Raw genomic sequence first — 18,312 nt, 5'->3', positions numbered from 1 at the left:
ATTACCATATATACTCGAGTATAAGCTGACCCGATTATAAGCCAAGACCCCTAATTTTACCACCAAAAACTGGGAAAACCTATTGACTCGAGTATAAGCCGAGGGTGGGAAATGGATTGGTCACAGACCCCCCCAGTATATAGCCAGCCAGCCCCTTATAGTATACAGCCACCCCAGCCTGCCACAGTAGTATACAGCCTGCCCCCAGTAGTATACAGCACTGCCCAGCCTGCCCCAGTAGTATACAGCACTGCCCAGCCTGCCCCCAGTAGTATACAGCACTGCCCAGCCTGCCCTCAGTAGTATACAGCACTGTCCAGCCTGCCCCCAGTAGTATACAGCACTGCCCAGCCTGCCCCCAGTAGTATACAGCACTGCACAGCCAGCCCCCAGTAGTATACAGCACAGCCCAGCCAGCCCCCAGTAGTATACAGCACAGCCCAGCCAGCCCCCAGTAGTATACAGCACAGCCCAGCCAGCCCCCAGTAGTATACAGCACTGCCCAGCCTGCCCCCCAGTAGTATATAGCACAGCCCAGCCAGCCCCCAGTAGTATACAGCGCAGCCAGCCCCTCAGTAGTGTACAGCACAGCCCAGCCAGCCCCCAGTAGTATACAGCCCAGTCCAGCATTAAAAAAAACAATAAACTTATATACTCACCCTCACGTGGCCCCGATGTGCAGCGCTGCTCCCCCGATGTCCGTGCGGGTCCTCTTCTGGCTTCCGCGCCCGTCTTCTATCCTCTGTACATCACGCTGGGCGCCGCCATTGCTCTCTCCCGGGCTGCTGACGTCTTACTAGGCGCCGCTCGGGAGAGAGCAATGGCGGCGCCCAGCGCGATGTACAGGAGATAGAAGGCGGGCGCGGAAGCCAGAAGAGGATCCGCGATGACATCGGGGGAACAGCGCTGCATATCGGGGCCACCGGAGGGTGAGTATATAAGTTTATATAAGTATTTTTTAAGTGACCTGTGACTCGTGTATAAGCCGAGGGGACGTTTTTCAGCACATTTTTTGTGCTGAAAAACTCGGCTTATACACGAGTATGTACGGTATTACTTTGTAATTAATTGAAGGGAATCAGTCACCACAATAAATAAACACATTTGGCTCCTATTTTTCTAAAACTTTTTATTCTAGGGGGCATAAAGAGAGTGCAACAGGCTGTGGTTACCCTCTTGCAGCTGCTTTGGCACTCCTGCACTCATCATCCCAGTTTCAGTACGGCACCCCCCTGGCAAAATCTGGATCATATGCAGTGGAGACAGTTAAAGGAAACCTACCATGAGGAATCTACCATCAAATCTACTGCAGAAGTAGATCTGATGATAGATTCCTCATGGCAGTCTCCATGAGGAACAGCCTCCTAAATTCCTCATTTTAAAAACTTTATTTTAGAATATGTAAATTAACTCCAGAGGCTACTGGGGCGTAGAGAAGCCTTAGCTCCCAGTGCCTGACCAGGCTAGTACACGCCACAGCAGCCTCTGTAGTAAATTAAATATTATTAAATTAAAGTTTTTAACAAGTTAGGTTGGTTCCAGGATTATTAAATTACAGATTAGCCCTAATCTGTAATTTAATAATCCTGGAAGCAGGCACGAGGAATCTGCCATCAGATTTACTTCTGATGGTAGATTCCTTATGGTAGATTTTCTTTAAGAGGGGATGGATTGTGGTAACTGATTTGCCTTAAAGGGGTTTTCCCATGAAGAAAAGTTAGGCCCTATCCTAGGGATAGGGCCTAACTTGCTGATCAGTGGGGGTCTCAGTGCTGAGACCTCCATAGATCATGCAAACGAGGGGTCCATCAGAGAGCAGCGCTCTGCAATTTCCGTCAGCACCATAGAGATAAAGGGAGCAGAAAGGTCATGCACGGCCGTCTGCTCCACTGGTCTGACGGAGCGATGAGGGGTCCGACAGAGGAACGTGGGACCCCATTGGACTGCTTGTTTTTGTGATCTGTGGGGGTTTCAGCACTGAGACCCCCACTGATCAGCAAGTTAGGCCCTATCCCATGGGAAAACTCCTTTAAAATCAGGTAAGATAAGTTAAAGGTTTATTTTTTAAACAGCCCCCATCCTGGCCACAGATGTTTTTTTTTCAGGTCTCGGACAATCCCTTTAAATGTGTAGAAGTTGCAAAATGGAATGTTATATTTAACCAGCATTTCTACTGAGAGTTATATAAGTACATTTTAAAATGTGCCCAAAAGTAGTAATTCTTCTAATATTTAGAAATCAGAGTACTAACAATGTGTAAACATGTGGTTGGCGTAGCTATGTGATGACCTGACAGCAGCCCAATCATTCATAAGCAACTCGTGCAAAGCTGTAAATGCAAATTGCCTTTTTCAGGTCTAAACGTTGGGTTACTGTTCTGAAGCTTAACACAGAAACCATATATATTTTATATAAATATATATATATATATATATATATATATATACAGTATATATATATATATATATATATATATATATATATATATATATATATATATACTGTGCGTTTATATTCACTCTTTCTACTAGAATCATTGAATAGATACAAGTGCAGATGCAGTGTTATGATAGACGCATCATCAGTGAGTACCCAATGCCTTGAAGGCCTGTGTTTGTGTGGACATCTTTTGATTGTATTTGAATCCATCAATAAAAGTTGAGTCTTAAAAATAAAAGACATATAACATTGCTCTGTTTAGTTGAAATGAAAAAATAGAAAGGTTATCAACAGGATAACAAAAAAGTTGGTTATCAGAGACCATCTTTGTACACTGGGGTGTGAAATAGCCTAGTATGTGTGCATCTGTACAAAACTAATCATATGCATAATATTAATCACTGTTAACTCTTTCTATCAACTAAGGAGCAAAGTTTATCTTTGAACAACCCTTTTAAGTATATTCTCAACCAGCTATATTGACCAAAATTAAAATGGTTGTGCTACTTGGAAAATGGTGATGCAAGAATTATAGATTTTTTACCCACATTAAGTTTTAATGTCGAAGGAATTTTTGTCTTTGAGTACTGGTAAACAATTTCAAGTATCTCATTTCATTAATTGTAACACTGCATTTGTTATTTATACCATCACATGTAACATTTGTCGGATCCAGTATGTAGGATGCACAAGTGGACCACTGAAGGTACGCATTCGCCGTCATCTCTCTGATGCCAAAAATAAGGATGCGGTAAATGTCTCTATGGCTTCAAGACATTTCCGTAATGTACATGGCGGCGATTGCAGTGCTTTCAGTTGTATGGGCATTGAAAAAGTCTTCAAACCTATACGTGGGGGGGACCACAAAAGGAAACTCCTTAACAGAGAAACGTTTTGGATTTTTTTCGTTGGAGACTCGAGTACCTAAGGGGTTAAATAAAAGACTAGACGTTATCTGTCAATATTAAAAATACGTAATGTCAAAATATAGGGTCATTAATCTATAAACAACATTTCTGTTCTCATATATCCTCTAGGTTTTTAATGTTAATGTTATATGTTTGTATATACATGTTGAGATGTGTTTAGTTAGAATCTATGCAATGATATTAGTGAGTTCCACCTGTGATGTGATCGGACGTTTCCGTCCAAGGTCCGATCACGTGATGGCACACGCTACTATTTAAATTCATGAACAGCATATCTTAAGTTAGCCATGAATAAGGGTAGAGCATCTACCCGAAACGCGTAGGCGATTATTCATTGATTTGAGTGATGACTCCATGCGACTTTTTATATTGTATATTGGATGTGGACAATAAAGAATATTTGCTTTTACCAAAATGCAAGTGGATCTGTGAAGCTGGACATGGTGTTTCAAACATTAAGTTTTATTCCACAAAATTTGTAAAACGTAAGCAAAAAATATAGAAGCTTGGTTTCACCGTAATCGTACTGACTTCTAGAGTTTAGATAATGGGGCACATTTACTTACCCGGTCCTGTCGTGATCCCCGATCCGGACGGTTCGACGAAGATGAAGTCCAGCGCGATTTACCAACATCGTGCGCTGAGATCCTGCATCTGTCGCTTCCTGGCTGAGGTCCGCCAGAGTTCACCTTCTTCTTCCCGGTGCTTGTAAGTGCGTGCCTTGCGTCGGATCGTCCAATGGCTCACCCCCGATTTGTGTCGCGTGAAAGCCCGTGCCGATGCACCAAAATCCGGTTTAGTCCGCCAAAAACCCCCAGGAAACCCGACGAAAATGCGGTCAGCGAACCCTTAGTAAATGAGCCCCAATTTGTAACTTACGGTATATGGTGAACTCCAAAAAAAAGTAAAAAATCTATTACAGAACTGATACTTTTTCTACAACCCCCGCACATAAAAAAGTTAATAATTTTTCACCCATAAGATATAGCCACCTCAAAATAGTATTACCGAGAAGTGCATCTTATCCCACAAAAAAAATAATCCCTCACCATGGGAACTTAAAAGGGTATTCCCAGTTGGAACATTTATATTATTGTTTGTAGAATGAAAAGTTAAAACGTTTTCCAATATACTATCTGTATCAATTCTTCACTGTTTTTTAGATCTCTGCTTGCTGTGGAGAGCTTCTATCTTTACAACCAGTGGACAGAAATCTGACCATGGTTACAGGGGTGCACAGATCGTCAGTATCAAAGAGTAATCAGAGCCGTGTGTTATAACGAGCCGTGGCCATGGTCAGATTTATGTCCACTGCAAATAAACAATTAATCTTTCTATTGAAGGACAGCAAGCAGAGATCTTGAACATCTTGAACACTGTGAGGAATTGATACAAAAAGTATATTCAAAAATTGTATACTAACAATAACATTTATTTGCTGAAATGAGAATACCAGTTTAACAGAAAACCAAAAATTTTATGTCTAACAAAAGTTCTATAGGGCAAAACTGGCTAATGTAGTCTATAGGTTTTCCCTCTGCATCCACGTCATTGAGGGATTAGATGTCTATGTCGATGTGGGGGCACATCCAAATAAGCAGTACCTTAAGTCAGGTGAAAGATGAGGTGGAAAGGTAGGATCATCGGATTCTTCGTATATCCCTTGCTGTGCGGCGTTCTCGTAAGTCCCGTTGTTCCACTTACGGTGTGCAGCGGGCGGCTGTGTAGACTTCTTCTTCCTCCGACTGGGAACTCAGTCACAGCACTTTTTGTTCCGCCTTGATCCGCAGTAATACGTGTGGAAAGAGATACGAGACAATAGTGCAGCACAGTTTCTATTTAAAAAAGGTATTTTTAATATTGTACTCACAAAAACTTCGTTGAAAATAGGCCTTAAGAGGCTGCAGCCCCGGAAGAAGCCGCTATTGGCGAAACTCGAGTCGGGTAGACTACGCCGAACGTGCATTATAGATTACTCTTAAGGCCTATTTTTAACGAAGTTTTTGTTAGTACAATATTAAAAATACCTTTTTTAAATAGAAACTGTGCTGCACTTTTGTCTCGTATCTCTTTCCACACGTATTACTGCGGATCAAGGCGGAACAAAAAGTGCTGTGACTGAGTTCCCAGTTGGAGGAAGAAGAAGTCTACACAGCCGCCCACTGCACACCGTAAGTGGAACAACGGGACTTACGAGAACGCCGCACAGCAAGGGATATACGAAGAATCCGATGATCCTACCTTTCCACCTCATCTTTCACCTGACTTAAGGTACTGCTTATTTGGATGTGCCCCCACATTGACATAGACATCTAATCCCTGAATGACGTGGATGCAGAGGGAAAACCTATAGACTACTCGGACCATAAGGAATATTGGACCCCCATTCCTTTCCTCCCCTCTTTGCGCCGTCATTTATAGGCAACTGGTTTTACCTCTTTTTCCAATTATTGTTAAGTTTAAAACTGGCTAATGCCTGGCCCTCCTTTCCCTTCACGTTCACATGTGGGGTGTCTCCGTACTTGGGAGAAATAAATTTGAAGATGTGGTTTCTCTTTTTATCCTTATGAATATGTACATTTTAGGGCTAAATGAAAGTATTACTGACAAAATAGGACCATTCCAAATTTCACCTCCATTTCTTTTCAATTACTATGAAAATCTTAAAGGGTTACAATCTTCCTAAAAGCCTTTTATGATAGATTGAGGGAAGCAGAATGGAAAATAGAGTGATATATTGGGGGTTTCGAATGTGATATATTTCAAAGGTCATTAAAAACAGAAATGACCCACAAAAAAGTCAATTCTAAAAATCTCTTTGAAAATATAGAATAATGATTTGTAAGCCAACCAAATTAAAATATCCAGAATTTCAAAAATTATAAAAACATATAGCAGCTACATGGGAAATATTATTTAGTAACTTATTTGGGTTTTAAAACTATCTGTCTCAAAACAAGATAATTTAAATTTTTTTTAAAGATGTCACAATTAAAAAAAAAAAAAATTATAAATGAAACCAAAATTTACCACACACGGGAAGTATAACATGAGACAAAAACACTCTCAAAATCACTTTGGTTAGTTGAAGTGTTCAAAAGTTATAACCATATAAAGCCACACGTGTCTTTACATAAAATGCCTCAAAGGGTTTCAACAAATAATTGCTATTGTTTGCGTAATGAGAATGGTATATCATTTTCCAATATACTTTCTGTATTAATTCATCACAGATTTCTAGATCCCTGCTTGCTGTCCTGCTATAGAAAGCTTCTGTGTTTACTTCCAGTGGATGAAGATCTCTCCTTGGTCATGTGATGGACATGCAGATGCAAGAGCTGTTGAGTAATCAGAGCTCTATGATATTAATGGCTCGTGCACCTGCAGGTCCATCACATGATCATGGACAGATTTCTATCCACTGTAAGTAAACATCAAAACTTTCAATAGCAAGACATAAAGCAGAGATGTAGAAGACTATGAGGAATTGATACATAATTTATAAAAAAAATGTAAAAAAAATGGCTGCATCATAAAAGGGTTAAGCCCCTTCTACACTGACGTTTTTCACGCGCGAGTTCTGCGCGTGCATTTGACGCGCAGAACTCGCATTGCACTCTGTCCCATTGTATTCAATGGGTCTTTCTCCATTAGCGTTGTTTTTAACGCGCGTGCTTGCGTTCGTTTTCACACGCGTCAAAATCGCAGCATGCTCTATTTTTGCGGGTCACGCGCGTTTTTCACGCCCCATTCAAGTCTATGGAGATGCATCAAGAACGCATTGCACTCGCAATCATTGCAAGTGCAATGCGAGTGCAATGCGTTTTAAACGTAAGGGTTGCTAGGTGACCAGAATAACATTATTTCCCCTGCTCGCGATCGAGCATTTAATTAAAAAAACACAATGAAGAACAGTGAAGAATAGAATAAAATCATTGTACACAGTGAACACAGTGAACACAGGATCATTTAAGATAAAAACACAGTGCAGAATATACATATATATTGTTCTTCACATGCTATTTTGTTTGCGCCGTTCCGCACGTATCTCCCGACAAGTTAGCAGATGTGCCGAACATCTGTAATCTATTCTGCACTGTGTTCTGCACTGTGTTTTTATCTTAAATGATCCTGTGTTCACTGTGTTCACTGTGTACAATGATTTTATTCTATTCTTCACTGTTCTTCACATCTGCTAAATTGTCGGGAGATAATATACGCGCGGAACAGTGAAGAATAGATCGCAGATGTTTGCAATTTATCAGAAGACATTATTTTTCAATTAAATAACACATTTTAATCCCAAACCATGGTCCCTTTGAAAAATGCTCGAGTCTCCCATTGAATCGCGCGTGAAAAATGCGCCGAAAACGCAAAAAAACGCTAACAACACGCGCGTGAAAAACGCAAAAACGCTAATTACTCCAAGGTAAAATGGAACAAAAACGCAGCCAAAAACGTCAGTTTTTCACGCATTGCACCCTGACGTGAAACGCAACGCTAGTGTGGAAGAGGCCTTAAGGTGGAACAATTTTCAATCTATGCCACGAGTTTGCCAAAAGTACAAAACCTGTAACATAAGCCAGTTTATCTCACTAAAAAGCTTTTCTTTATTTAAAACAGAACAGTGTTGTGGAATGTATATTTTAGGGAACAATGTAACTTTAATGACGCAACACAAAAAACAGGAAGTTTTGCAGACCTGATATTTCACCTGTAAAGTTCCTGTAATGGGAAGTATAGCATTTTTTGTGCTAAGAAACTATGGGGGAGGGAAGTCATAACTGTCAGAAATCATCCGAACTGTTATTTGGAAGAAGACTTATGACATTTGGTAGATCAGACTTGTTGAACATCAGTTTTTAGTAATGACTTGTGCTGAAACAATATACCATCTGTATGATGTCTGTATAGATTTATATTGTGTTACCACTAGGTTACAAGAAAAAAAATTTGGTACCGCTAACTGAAATATTAGATGTTACAAGCTTTCAGCACTGCATGGAATAACAGGCTTTCTGAAGTGACACAGATTTTATACACAATGAACAGAGAAGTAAAGAAAACAAATGTAAACAAAAAGACAATAGCATTAACAAAGTTGAGACAAGAGGTCCTTAATTAGATTACTTGGGCAGTGTGAAGCAAAATTATTTCTGCTTTGGGGCGCAAATCTACCTACAGAACACTGGAACTGCCATGGGAACAAAGATGGCACCACAATATGCCAACCTCTTCATGGCAAAACTAGAAAATGACTTCCTGGAATCCTGCCACATAAAACCATTGGCCTACTACCAGTTTATTGATGATATTTTGATCATCTGGACAGGTTCAGTACAGCTAATTACATTGTGAAAATTTCAACAAATTCCATCCTACAACAAACCTGACATAATTCTCATACAGTGAAATAAACTTTTTGGACACAACCATAAACATTCAAAAAGAAGTGTATCCAGACATCCCTCTCTCAAAAACCGATTGATCAGCCTTCATACCCGAGGAGGGAGATATTTTACCCTAAACATATTAAAAAATCATCTACTGCCAGGCCATCCGATATAATCGTATCTGCTCCAGTCCAACAGACACACACCTAAAGAATCTCAGGAAAACATTCCTTCCTCTGAGGCATCACCCTAGAAAACGTCTTCATTTCCCAGAATTTCCAGGGGAGTATGAATGGCCTGTACAGGAGGCCTTTGTGGAAGAATCTCCATGAAGTGTCTTGTGCTAAAGACTTCAGCAATAGATTCTGAGCCCAAAGCACTGGAGCAGGATGAAGTGGCGTTCAACGCGGAATCAATATCCAAGGACAGTGTTGCTGGTCCAATGCTGGTTTATTTAAATGGCATTTACATAAACCAGCATTGGACCAGCAACACTGTCCTTGGATATTGATTCCGCGTTGAACGCCACTTCATCCTGCTCCATTGCTTGGGGCTCAGAATCTATTGCTGAATTCATACCACTACCGATCAGTCTACCCCTTGCGCATCCTCAGACAGATTGCAGTCAGACCCGGAAGGGGTCTGGCTGTCATGGAGACCGGGCAGCTCCGGGGCACATGCCAGTCCTCGGAGCTGCCCAGAAGAGGATCGGATCCCCCGGTAAGCGGCACGGGGGATCCGATCCACAGCAGGAACACCCTTACACGCCGCGGTCATGCTTGACCGCGGCGTGTAAGGGGTTAACACCCGCGATCGGAGTGTAATAGACAGCTGACAGCCGCTGCTTCTGGTACCGGCTCCGTTCGTGAGCCGGTCCCAGAAGCTGGACGTTATACTACGTCCCGGTGCGCTAAGCATCTAGCCCCGGGGACGTAGTATAACGTCGTGGTGCGCCAAGGGGTTAATAAGCAGGGAGATCCATCAGAAGTGTCTGAGGTAAAATTGATCTATGGAAACGCATGTGATCGGTGACCAGCACCCTATGACTTGCATTTAAACAATACAAGACAACGGGTTCATGGAAACGCTTAATGCAAACGGACCTTGGCATGCCCCCGGGCCCTAAGGCGGCGGTCACACGTAAATTAACGCAAAAACACCGGCGGCTCGTTCCCGATCGCAGGCGTTTCCATATAAACGCTGATGCGATCGGTCTGAGGCCCGCCCGGTGCAAACGCAGACAAAGCGCTACGTGTGGCGCCAGCCTAAGGGTGAAGACACACGTGGCGTATTTAGGCCGTTTGTGGGCCGTTCTTAGTGCTAGCGCCGCGTTATGACGGACGCTTAGCGGTACGTGTGACCGCGGCCTCAGGGTGAAGACACACATGGCGTTTTTGGGCCGTTTTTGGGCCGTTTTTACTAAGTGCGTTTTCAGATCGTTAAAAACGCATGCGTTAAAAAACGCATCCGTTTTTTAAAAACGTTTTTGTCCGTTTTTCATTGCGCAATTTCGGAAAAACGGACAAAAACGCATGCGTTTTCAAAAAACGCATGCGTTTTTAAAAAACGGATGCGTTTTTTAACGCATGCGTTTTTAACGATCTGAAAACGCACTTAGTAAAAACGGCCCAAAAACGGCCCAAAAACGCCATGTGTGTCTTCACCCTCAGGGTTATGTCACACGTTCAATTTTTCAGATGCAGTTTTTGATGCCCAAACCAGGAATGGAGTAAAAGTAGGAGGAGGAGCAGCACCTTTCAATTATTTGTCTCACTCATTATGATCCACACCCGCTTAATTTAACGCAAAACACTGGCGGCTCGTTCCCGATCGCAGGCGTTTCCATAGAAACGCCGGTGCGATCGGGCCGAGGCAGTTTGCAAACGCAGACAAAGCTCTACGTGTGGCACCAGCCTTAGGGTGAAGACACACATGGCGTTTTTGGGCCGTTTTTGGGCCGTTTTTACTAAGTGCGTTTTCAGATCGTTAAAAACGCATGTGTTTAAAAACGCATGCGTTTTTTGAAAACGCATGCGTTTTTGTCCGTTTTTCCGAAATTGCGCAATGAAAAACGGACAAAAACGCATGCGTTTTTTAACGCATGCGTTTTTAACGATCTGAAAACGCACTTAGTAAAAACGGCCCAAAAACGGCCCAAAAACGCCATGTGTGTCTTCACCCTTAGGGAGAAGAAGGCAGCAGCACTCCGTGGTCCTCATTGAATCCTTTTTCCTTCTCACAGTGCTGCCTACCTGTACTATACCTTCACCCTTAGGGAGATGTCACGCTTTGAAACCGTGCTTGGTCAGTTTTTGAGTAATCCGTTTTAAGCAATGTGTTAAAAAACGCATCAGTTTATGTCCGTTTTTTACTGCGCAAATTTGGAAACCCTGTCAAAAACAGATGCTTTTTCAAAAAACGCATGCATTTTTAAAAACGGATGCGTTTTTAACGCATGCATTTTTTAACAGATTGCTTAAAAACGGACCAAAAACGGTTTCAAAACGCCATGTGTGGCATTACCCTTAGGGCGCGTTCACACGTTACGTTTTGGTCGCGTTTTCATTCCGTTTGAAACGCATTACAACAGCTGATGAGAGGTAATTTGCCTAATTACATTACCGTTTACATTTGTTAACGCAATGTTAACGTGTGCGTTAACATCGCATTTACGATGCGTTTTGTAAATGGACATGTTAACAATGATGTAAATAGGCAGATCGCCTCTCCTCAGCTGTTGTATATGCGTTTTAAAGAAAATGCAGGTCAAAACGCAACGTATGAATGCTCCCACAGGGCACGTTCACACGTTCCGCACAGGGGACGGAGTTTGGGGCGATCGCATATGCGTTTCCAGAGAAACGCATGCGATCTGTTTATTAATCGCATGCGTTTCCCGGGAAACGCATATGCGATCGACCGGAGCCCTGCCCACTGTGCGCTAGCGTCGCGTTATGAACGCGACGATAGCGGAACGTGTGAACGCGCCCTCAGGGTGAAGACACACGTGGCGTTTTCAGGCCGTTTTTGTGCCGTTTTTACTAAGTGCGTTTTCAGATCGTAAAAAACGTATGCGTTAAAAAACGCATCAGTTTTTTAAAAACTGAAGCGTTTTTTACGATCTGAAAACGCACTTAGTAAAAACGGCCCCAAAACGGCCTAAAAACGCCACGTGTGTCTTTGTCTGCGTTTGCAAGCGCAGACAAAGAGCCCTGTGTGGCGCCGGCCTCAGGGTGAAGACACACGTGGCGTTTTAGGCCGTTTTTGGGCCATTTTTAATTAGTGCGTTTTCACATTGTTAAAAACGCATGCGTTAAAAAACTCATCCGTTTTTTAAAAACGCATGCGTTTGTCCGTTTTTACGAAATTGCGCAATTTAAAAATGACCAAAAACGGATGCGTTTTTAAAAAATGGATGCGTTTTTTAACGCATGCGTTTTTAACGATGTGAAAACGCACTAACTAAAAACGGCCTAAAAACGCCACGTGTGTCTTCACCCTCAGGGCGCGTTCACACGTTGCGTTTTGACCTGCGTTTTCATTGCGTTTGAAACGCATATACAACAGCTAGGGAGAGGTGATTTGCCTAATTTCATCACTGTTAACGCATGCGTTAACAAAACGCATCGTAAACGCGATGTTAACGCATGCGTTAACAAAGCGTTAACGCATGCGTTTTGTTAACGCATGCGTTAACATTGCGTTTACAAACATAAACGGTAATGTAATTAGGCAAATTACCTCACATCAGCTGTTGTATATGCGTTCCAAACGCAATGAAAACGCAACCAAAACGCAACGTGTGAACGCGCCCTCAGGGTGATGCCACACATGGCATTTTAATCACGTTTTGAAACCGTTTTTGGCCCGTTTTTAAACAAAGGGCATGTGATGGCACACATGGCGTTTTGAACGTGTTTTTGGGATGTTTTTAAAGCAGTCTGTTACAAACCGCATGCGTTTTTGACAGGTTTTATCAATTATCTTATTTCAAACTGGTCAAAAACGCATGCTTTTTTTGACGGACTACTTATAAACGGGCCAAAAACGCCACGTGTGCCATCACCCTCACTATGTTATGAACAGAGCCAGACAAGCCAGAGTGTGGTGTAGTGGACTATCATTTACTTTAAAGGAAACCTACCACTTGTAGTGGCAGGTTTCCGATGGAAATACCGGGCACCAGCTCAGGGTGAGCTGGTGCCGGAGCTTATTTTAGTTAGTGTTTTAAACCGCGGTATCGCGGTTTAAAACACTTTTTAAACGCTGTAGCCGGCGCAGGCAGGTGCGCGCTCGGCGCTTACCGTGCACGCGGCTACATAGGAAGTGAATGAGAGCCGCGTGCACGGTAAGCGCCGAGCGCGTACCTGCCTGCGCCGGCTACAACGTTTAAAAAGTGTTTTAAACCGCGATACCGCGGTTTAAAACACTAACTAAAATAAGCTCCGGCACCAGCTCACCCTGAGCTGGTGCCCGGTATTGCCATCGGAAACCTGCCACTACAAGTGGTAGGTTTCCTTTAATGGGAGCTGCACCTGCAGTAAGTCAGGACAGCTGTGTCCCTATGTTCAGAGCTCTCTGCCTCTTTCCACATTGTAGCTGCCACTCATTGGCAGGGGTGTTGCATGTTGTACCCCCAGTGAATACCAGGTGATGATTTATCTGTTACATACTTGGTCCTGTAGCATCCTGGTTTTGATTGCCTTTCAGGAGATCCACTGAATAAGGTTGTGTTCACACGCAGTATTTGAATAATGTTTTTAAACACAATTCATAGACTTGCGATGAGGAACAAGCACCGCATGGTTTGTATGCAAACAATGCAGAACACGTGAGGGGAAATTTATTATAAGTCTGGCGTCAAGTTTTGGGGATTTTTTGTGAGGGTGGGATATTCTTTGTGCGTTTTTTAACTCCTCAGGGCGCTGTCCCACGTTGCGTTCGCAAACGCAGACCAAACCGCGCCCACTGGGGCGGTCCGCGGCCCGATCACATCGGTGTTTTTCTATGGAAACGCCAGCGCGGCTCGTTCCCGATCGCAGGCGTTTCCATAGAAAAACACCGATGCGATCGGACCGCGGACCGCCCCAGTGGGCGCGGTTTGGTCTGCGTCTGCGTTTGCGAACGCAACGTGGGACAGCGCCCTCAAGGACGCAGCCAGTTTAAAGCTTTAGGGCGCGTTCACACGTTCCGCTAACGCCGCGTTCATAACGTGATGCTAGCGCACAGGGGGCGGAGTTTGGGCCGATCGCATATGCGTTTCCACAGAAACGCATGCGATCGGTTTATTAATCACATGCGTTTCCCGGGAAACGCATATGCGATCGCCCCAAACTCCGCCCCCCTCCACCCTGAGGATGCGTTCACACGTTGGGGGACATTTACTATGGTGTTTCCGCCAGTTTTGTGGCGCTCTCACCACATGTTCTGCTCTCAGACCTATTTATTAGCTGTCGGGGACAGAAAAAATGACTTTTTCCGTCTGCTCCGACTCTTCTCCGAAAAGGGGCGTGGCTTTGGCGGAGTGGAAACTCAGACAGAATTAATATGTGTCACAGCCATTTTTGGGCGCTGTAAACTGGCGGAAAGTAGACCAAAAGAAAACTGGTCTAGCAGGGACTGTTGGACATATTTCTGGTGCTCGGGACAGATTTTGGTCCCAGGGACAGAAAATGGTCTCGGGGACAGAAAATGGTCTCGGCGCCAGAAATGTCTCTGCACAGCTCTACAATATTAAATGTGTGTCTTCTTTCCGAGAGCAGGTCGGTAACAAAGCCAATGCAGACACCGACACTTTAAGTAAATGTCCCCCGTTGTGTTTTGTCCTGCGTTTTCATTGCGTTTGCACGCATTGCAACAGCTGTGGAGAGGTGTTTTGCCTAATTACATTATGTTAACCAAATGCATGTGTTAACGTGTTAACACATGCATTAACATCTCATTTACAATGCGTTTTGTAAATGTTAACATTAACAGAAATGTAATTAGGCAAATCACCTCATCTCAGCTGTTTTAATGCATTTTAAAACGCATTGAAAACACAACCAAAGCGCAACGTGTGAACGCGGCCTTAGGCCGGCGCCACACAGGGCGCTTTGTCTGCGCTTGCAAACGCAGACAAAGTCGCGCCCACCGGGGCGGGCCTCGGCTCGATCGCATCAGCGTTTCTATGGAACCGCCTGCGATCGGGAACGAGCCGCCGGTGTTTTGCGTTAATTTAACGCGAAACACCGGCGGCTCGTTCCCGATCGCAGGCGTTTCCTTTGTCTGCGTTTGCGTTTGCAAGCGCAGACAAAGCGCCCTGTGTGGCGCCGGCCTCAGGCTCAGCCCGATTTTTTGGGGATTCTGACATGCATCGCTTTATATGGTTATAACTTTTGAACACTGTTACTTATCAAAACGATTCTGAGATCTGAGGTTTTTCCCCACATGTTGTACTTCATTTTAGTGGTAAATGTCGGCTGATAACTTTTGTGTTTATTTAACAAAAAAAAAAGAAAAAATGATTTATTTGAAAAATGTGCCATTGTCGAAATCATTGCGTTTTCAGGCAGATAGATTTACCACCTAAGGCCGGCGCCACACAGGGCGCTTTGTCTGCGCTTGCAAACGCAGAGAAAGTCGCGCCCACCGGGGCGGGCCTCGGCCCGATCGCATCTGCGTTTCTATGGAAACGCCTGCGATCGGGAACGAGCCGCCGGTGTTTCGCGTTAAATTTACGCAAAACACCGGCGGCTCGTTCCCGATCGCAGGCGTTTCCATAGAAACGCTGATGCGATCGAGCCGAGGCCCGCCCCGGTGGGCGCGACTTTGTCTGCGTTTGCGTTTTCAAGCACAGACAAAGCGGTGTGTGTGGCACCAGCCTTGGGCTTTGTCATGTCCCAGGACTTGTTTCTATTCATTGACATGTATATGTGTTATACTGCCTTGCCTTTTGACCCTCCTGTCTTCCTGTCCTCTAGCTTCAGTATTGTAACTCCTCCCCTCTCCCTCATGTATGCAGCCATCTTTGTCAGGAAAAGTGTATATCTGAATGTCTCTGCTACCCTGGCAAATTATATCCTTTTCACACCGTTGTAACCAGCATTTCTTCAAGATTTCTGCACTAAATAAAGCTGGAATCTTCCCACATGCTTTTTTCGATGGAGTTGACACTATCTGACGAAAAGTGATTTTTGCTGTGAGTACTGGTTAAAACAAAGATATAAGGCTATCTATAAACACCTGCTTACAGCCAGGTTATTGAGTCAGAATAGTGTAAAGGATCATAGACTGCCAGTCCCAGCCGTGGGGACAGAGACTCAGCTACAGCTACAGTCATAGCAGCCATCCCTCCTCAGTGTAATCCATCCTGTGTGTATTCCATCATCATGGCTGAGGGACACTCAGTACAGGGAGGCATGGATCCCAGTCTGCTGTCCAGTGATAAGGACAAACGCTCTGTTAAGCCTACATGGAAGGTTAGAGAGAACCTTGAAAGCCTGCAGCATGAACTTTCATCAGACATTATGAAACTGTGGAAAAATTTACAGGCACATTTCTTCACCATTTCCTTGCCTCAACATAATGTATTGCCTCTAGAGGGAGCCCTAGAGACACTGTCCACTACGCATGAGCATTACATGCTGAAGTGTCAAGAATATGAAAGCATTCTGAAAAGAATCAATACACAAGATAGTCTAGAAGAACTGCACTTGTTGTCAAAAACAAGGGCAAGAATTGTGCAACTTCAAGAAACAACATCTCTTACTTCTGAGTCCACAAGACGTTCTAAACGCACGTCTAGGTCGCGATCTTCAAAATATTCAACACTCAGTGAGCAGCTTATAAAGGCGCGTGCAGAAGCCGAGGCGACTAAGGTTCAGGCCGCCTTTGCACAAAAGAAAGCTGAAATGGAAGCAGAGGCCGCGCAAAGGAAAGCTGAAATGGAAGCAGAGGCCGCGCAAAGGAAAGCTGAAATGGAAGCAGAGGCCGCGCAAAGGAAAGCTGAAATGGAAGCAGAGGCCGCGCAAAGGAAAGCTGAAATGGAAGCAGAGGCCGCGCAAAGGAAAGCTGAAATGGAAGCAGAGGCAGCAGCCAGAGAAGCAGATGCAGCTAGAAGAAAGGCAGAAATAGAAGCTCTTCAGAAACAATGTGAGCATGCTGTAGCCATCGCAAAGGTGAAGGTCCTGGAAGAAGCAGCCAGTGGGAGTGAAAGAGACAGTGTTGCCTTGAGCGGAATGGATGCAGAGGATCCTCTCAAGCGTACTAGAGACTATGTGTTAAGCCAAAGCAGTGAACCCCAGATTGCTATTACCGTCCCTGACAAAGGAGATATGTCTTCACAGCGACAACACATAATTCCTCCTGCAATATCCCAAAATCAAGGTCAGTACAACACTCTGCCTGTTCATCATCCTGATTCTTCACTCTACATGAATCACCACGGCCCTACACCCCAGCACGCTCAACAAGCTAAAACTCCAAACCCTAACAATGGCCTAGCATCATACCAAGCCACAGCCAATCCTATGGACAGTAAGCCACCTCCTGGGCTAAACGCCTATGCAGCCTCATTTACACCTGTGTTTCTTAGCCAGAACGCCGAGAACAACGTGACCAACATTACTCAGCCAGCATTTCCTTGTCCAAGCTCAGAGCGAACAGACATGTCAGAGTTTGCAAGATACATGTTACGCCGTGAACTTACTAAGACCGGACTCACAAGGTTTGATGACCAACCTGAGAACTACAGAGGCTGGAAATGTGCCTTTAAATCTGCAATTAGTGACCTCGGCCTCACTGCTGCTGAAGAGCTAGATCTGTTGATCCGATGGCTGGGCCCACAGTCCACAGAACGTATTAAGAGACTCAGGTCTGTTCACATTGGTAATCCTGCAGCAGGTCTTACAGCTGCCTGGGAGAGATTACAGCGAACCTATGGCAGTCCTGAAGCAGTTGAGAGTGCTCTCTTCAAACGGTTGCAAAGTTTCCCAAGGCTATCCGGCAAGGACAACCAAAAATTTCAAGAGCTTAGTGACCTACTTTCAGAGCTCCAACTAGCCAAGACAGACCCTCACCTACCTGGTCTCAGCTACCTGGATACTTCTCGTGGGGTAAACCAAATAGTTGCCAAACTGCCACTTAACATTCAAGAAAAATGGGCTACAGTTGGGTCAAGATACAAAAGAGAGAATGAAGTCTGTTTTCCTCCATTTGACTACTTCTGTCAGTTTGTCAGCAACATTGCAGAGTCCAAGAATGACCCAAGCTTTTTCTACGGTGAGTCCAGCGGCCTCAGTTCACCACCTTCTAAATATGACAGCCCACGCTCCGAGTACAGAAAACACAGAGGTCCAGTGTCAGTAAAAAAGACTGATGTTCTTCCCACTACCTCATCAGCTTCTGAGGAGCTCAGCTGTAAGATCAACCAAGGTGAAAAGATTGAGAACCCCAATCGCCTATGCCCTATTCATAAGAAGCCACATCCTCTCAAGAAGTGTATTGGCTTCAGAAAGAAGCCACTTCAAGAGCGCAAGGAGCTGCTAAAGAAGTTTGGAATATGTTTCCGA

The 18,312-nt window shown here is 44.1% G+C and overlaps 1 protein-coding gene across 6 annotated transcripts in view; it reads left to right on the top strand.

Annotated features, from left to right (window-relative positions):
• The window catches only part of RASGRP2 (RAS guanyl releasing protein 2), a 135,629-nt gene that overhangs the window by 13,309 nt on the left and 104,008 nt on the right, over nt 1-18,312 (top strand). The window contains exon 1 of one of the 6 annotated variants that reach the window (XM_072117825.1): nt 13,311-13,411. The exons of 3 other annotated variants lie outside the window; for them this stretch is intronic. In XM_072117825.1, the coding sequence (XP_071973926.1) occupies nt 13,326-13,411 (86 nt within the window). In that variant the 5' untranslated portion in view covers nt 13,311-13,325. Of the gene's footprint in view, nt 1-13,310; nt 13,412-13,460; nt 13,567-18,312 lie in introns of those variants that run through there. 2 more of the 6 variants (XM_072117826.1, XM_072117827.1) reach the window with 2 other exon arrangements.

The sequence above is a fragment of the Engystomops pustulosus genome, chromosome 7, assembly GCF_040894005.1.
Source record: "Engystomops pustulosus chromosome 7, aEngPut4.maternal, whole genome shotgun sequence".
NCBI classification, from domain to species: Eukaryota; Metazoa; Chordata; class Amphibia; order Anura; family Leptodactylidae; genus Engystomops; species Engystomops pustulosus.
The sequence above is the reverse complement of the archived record's forward strand: the minus strand, read 5'-3'. Positions and strand labels throughout refer to the sequence as shown.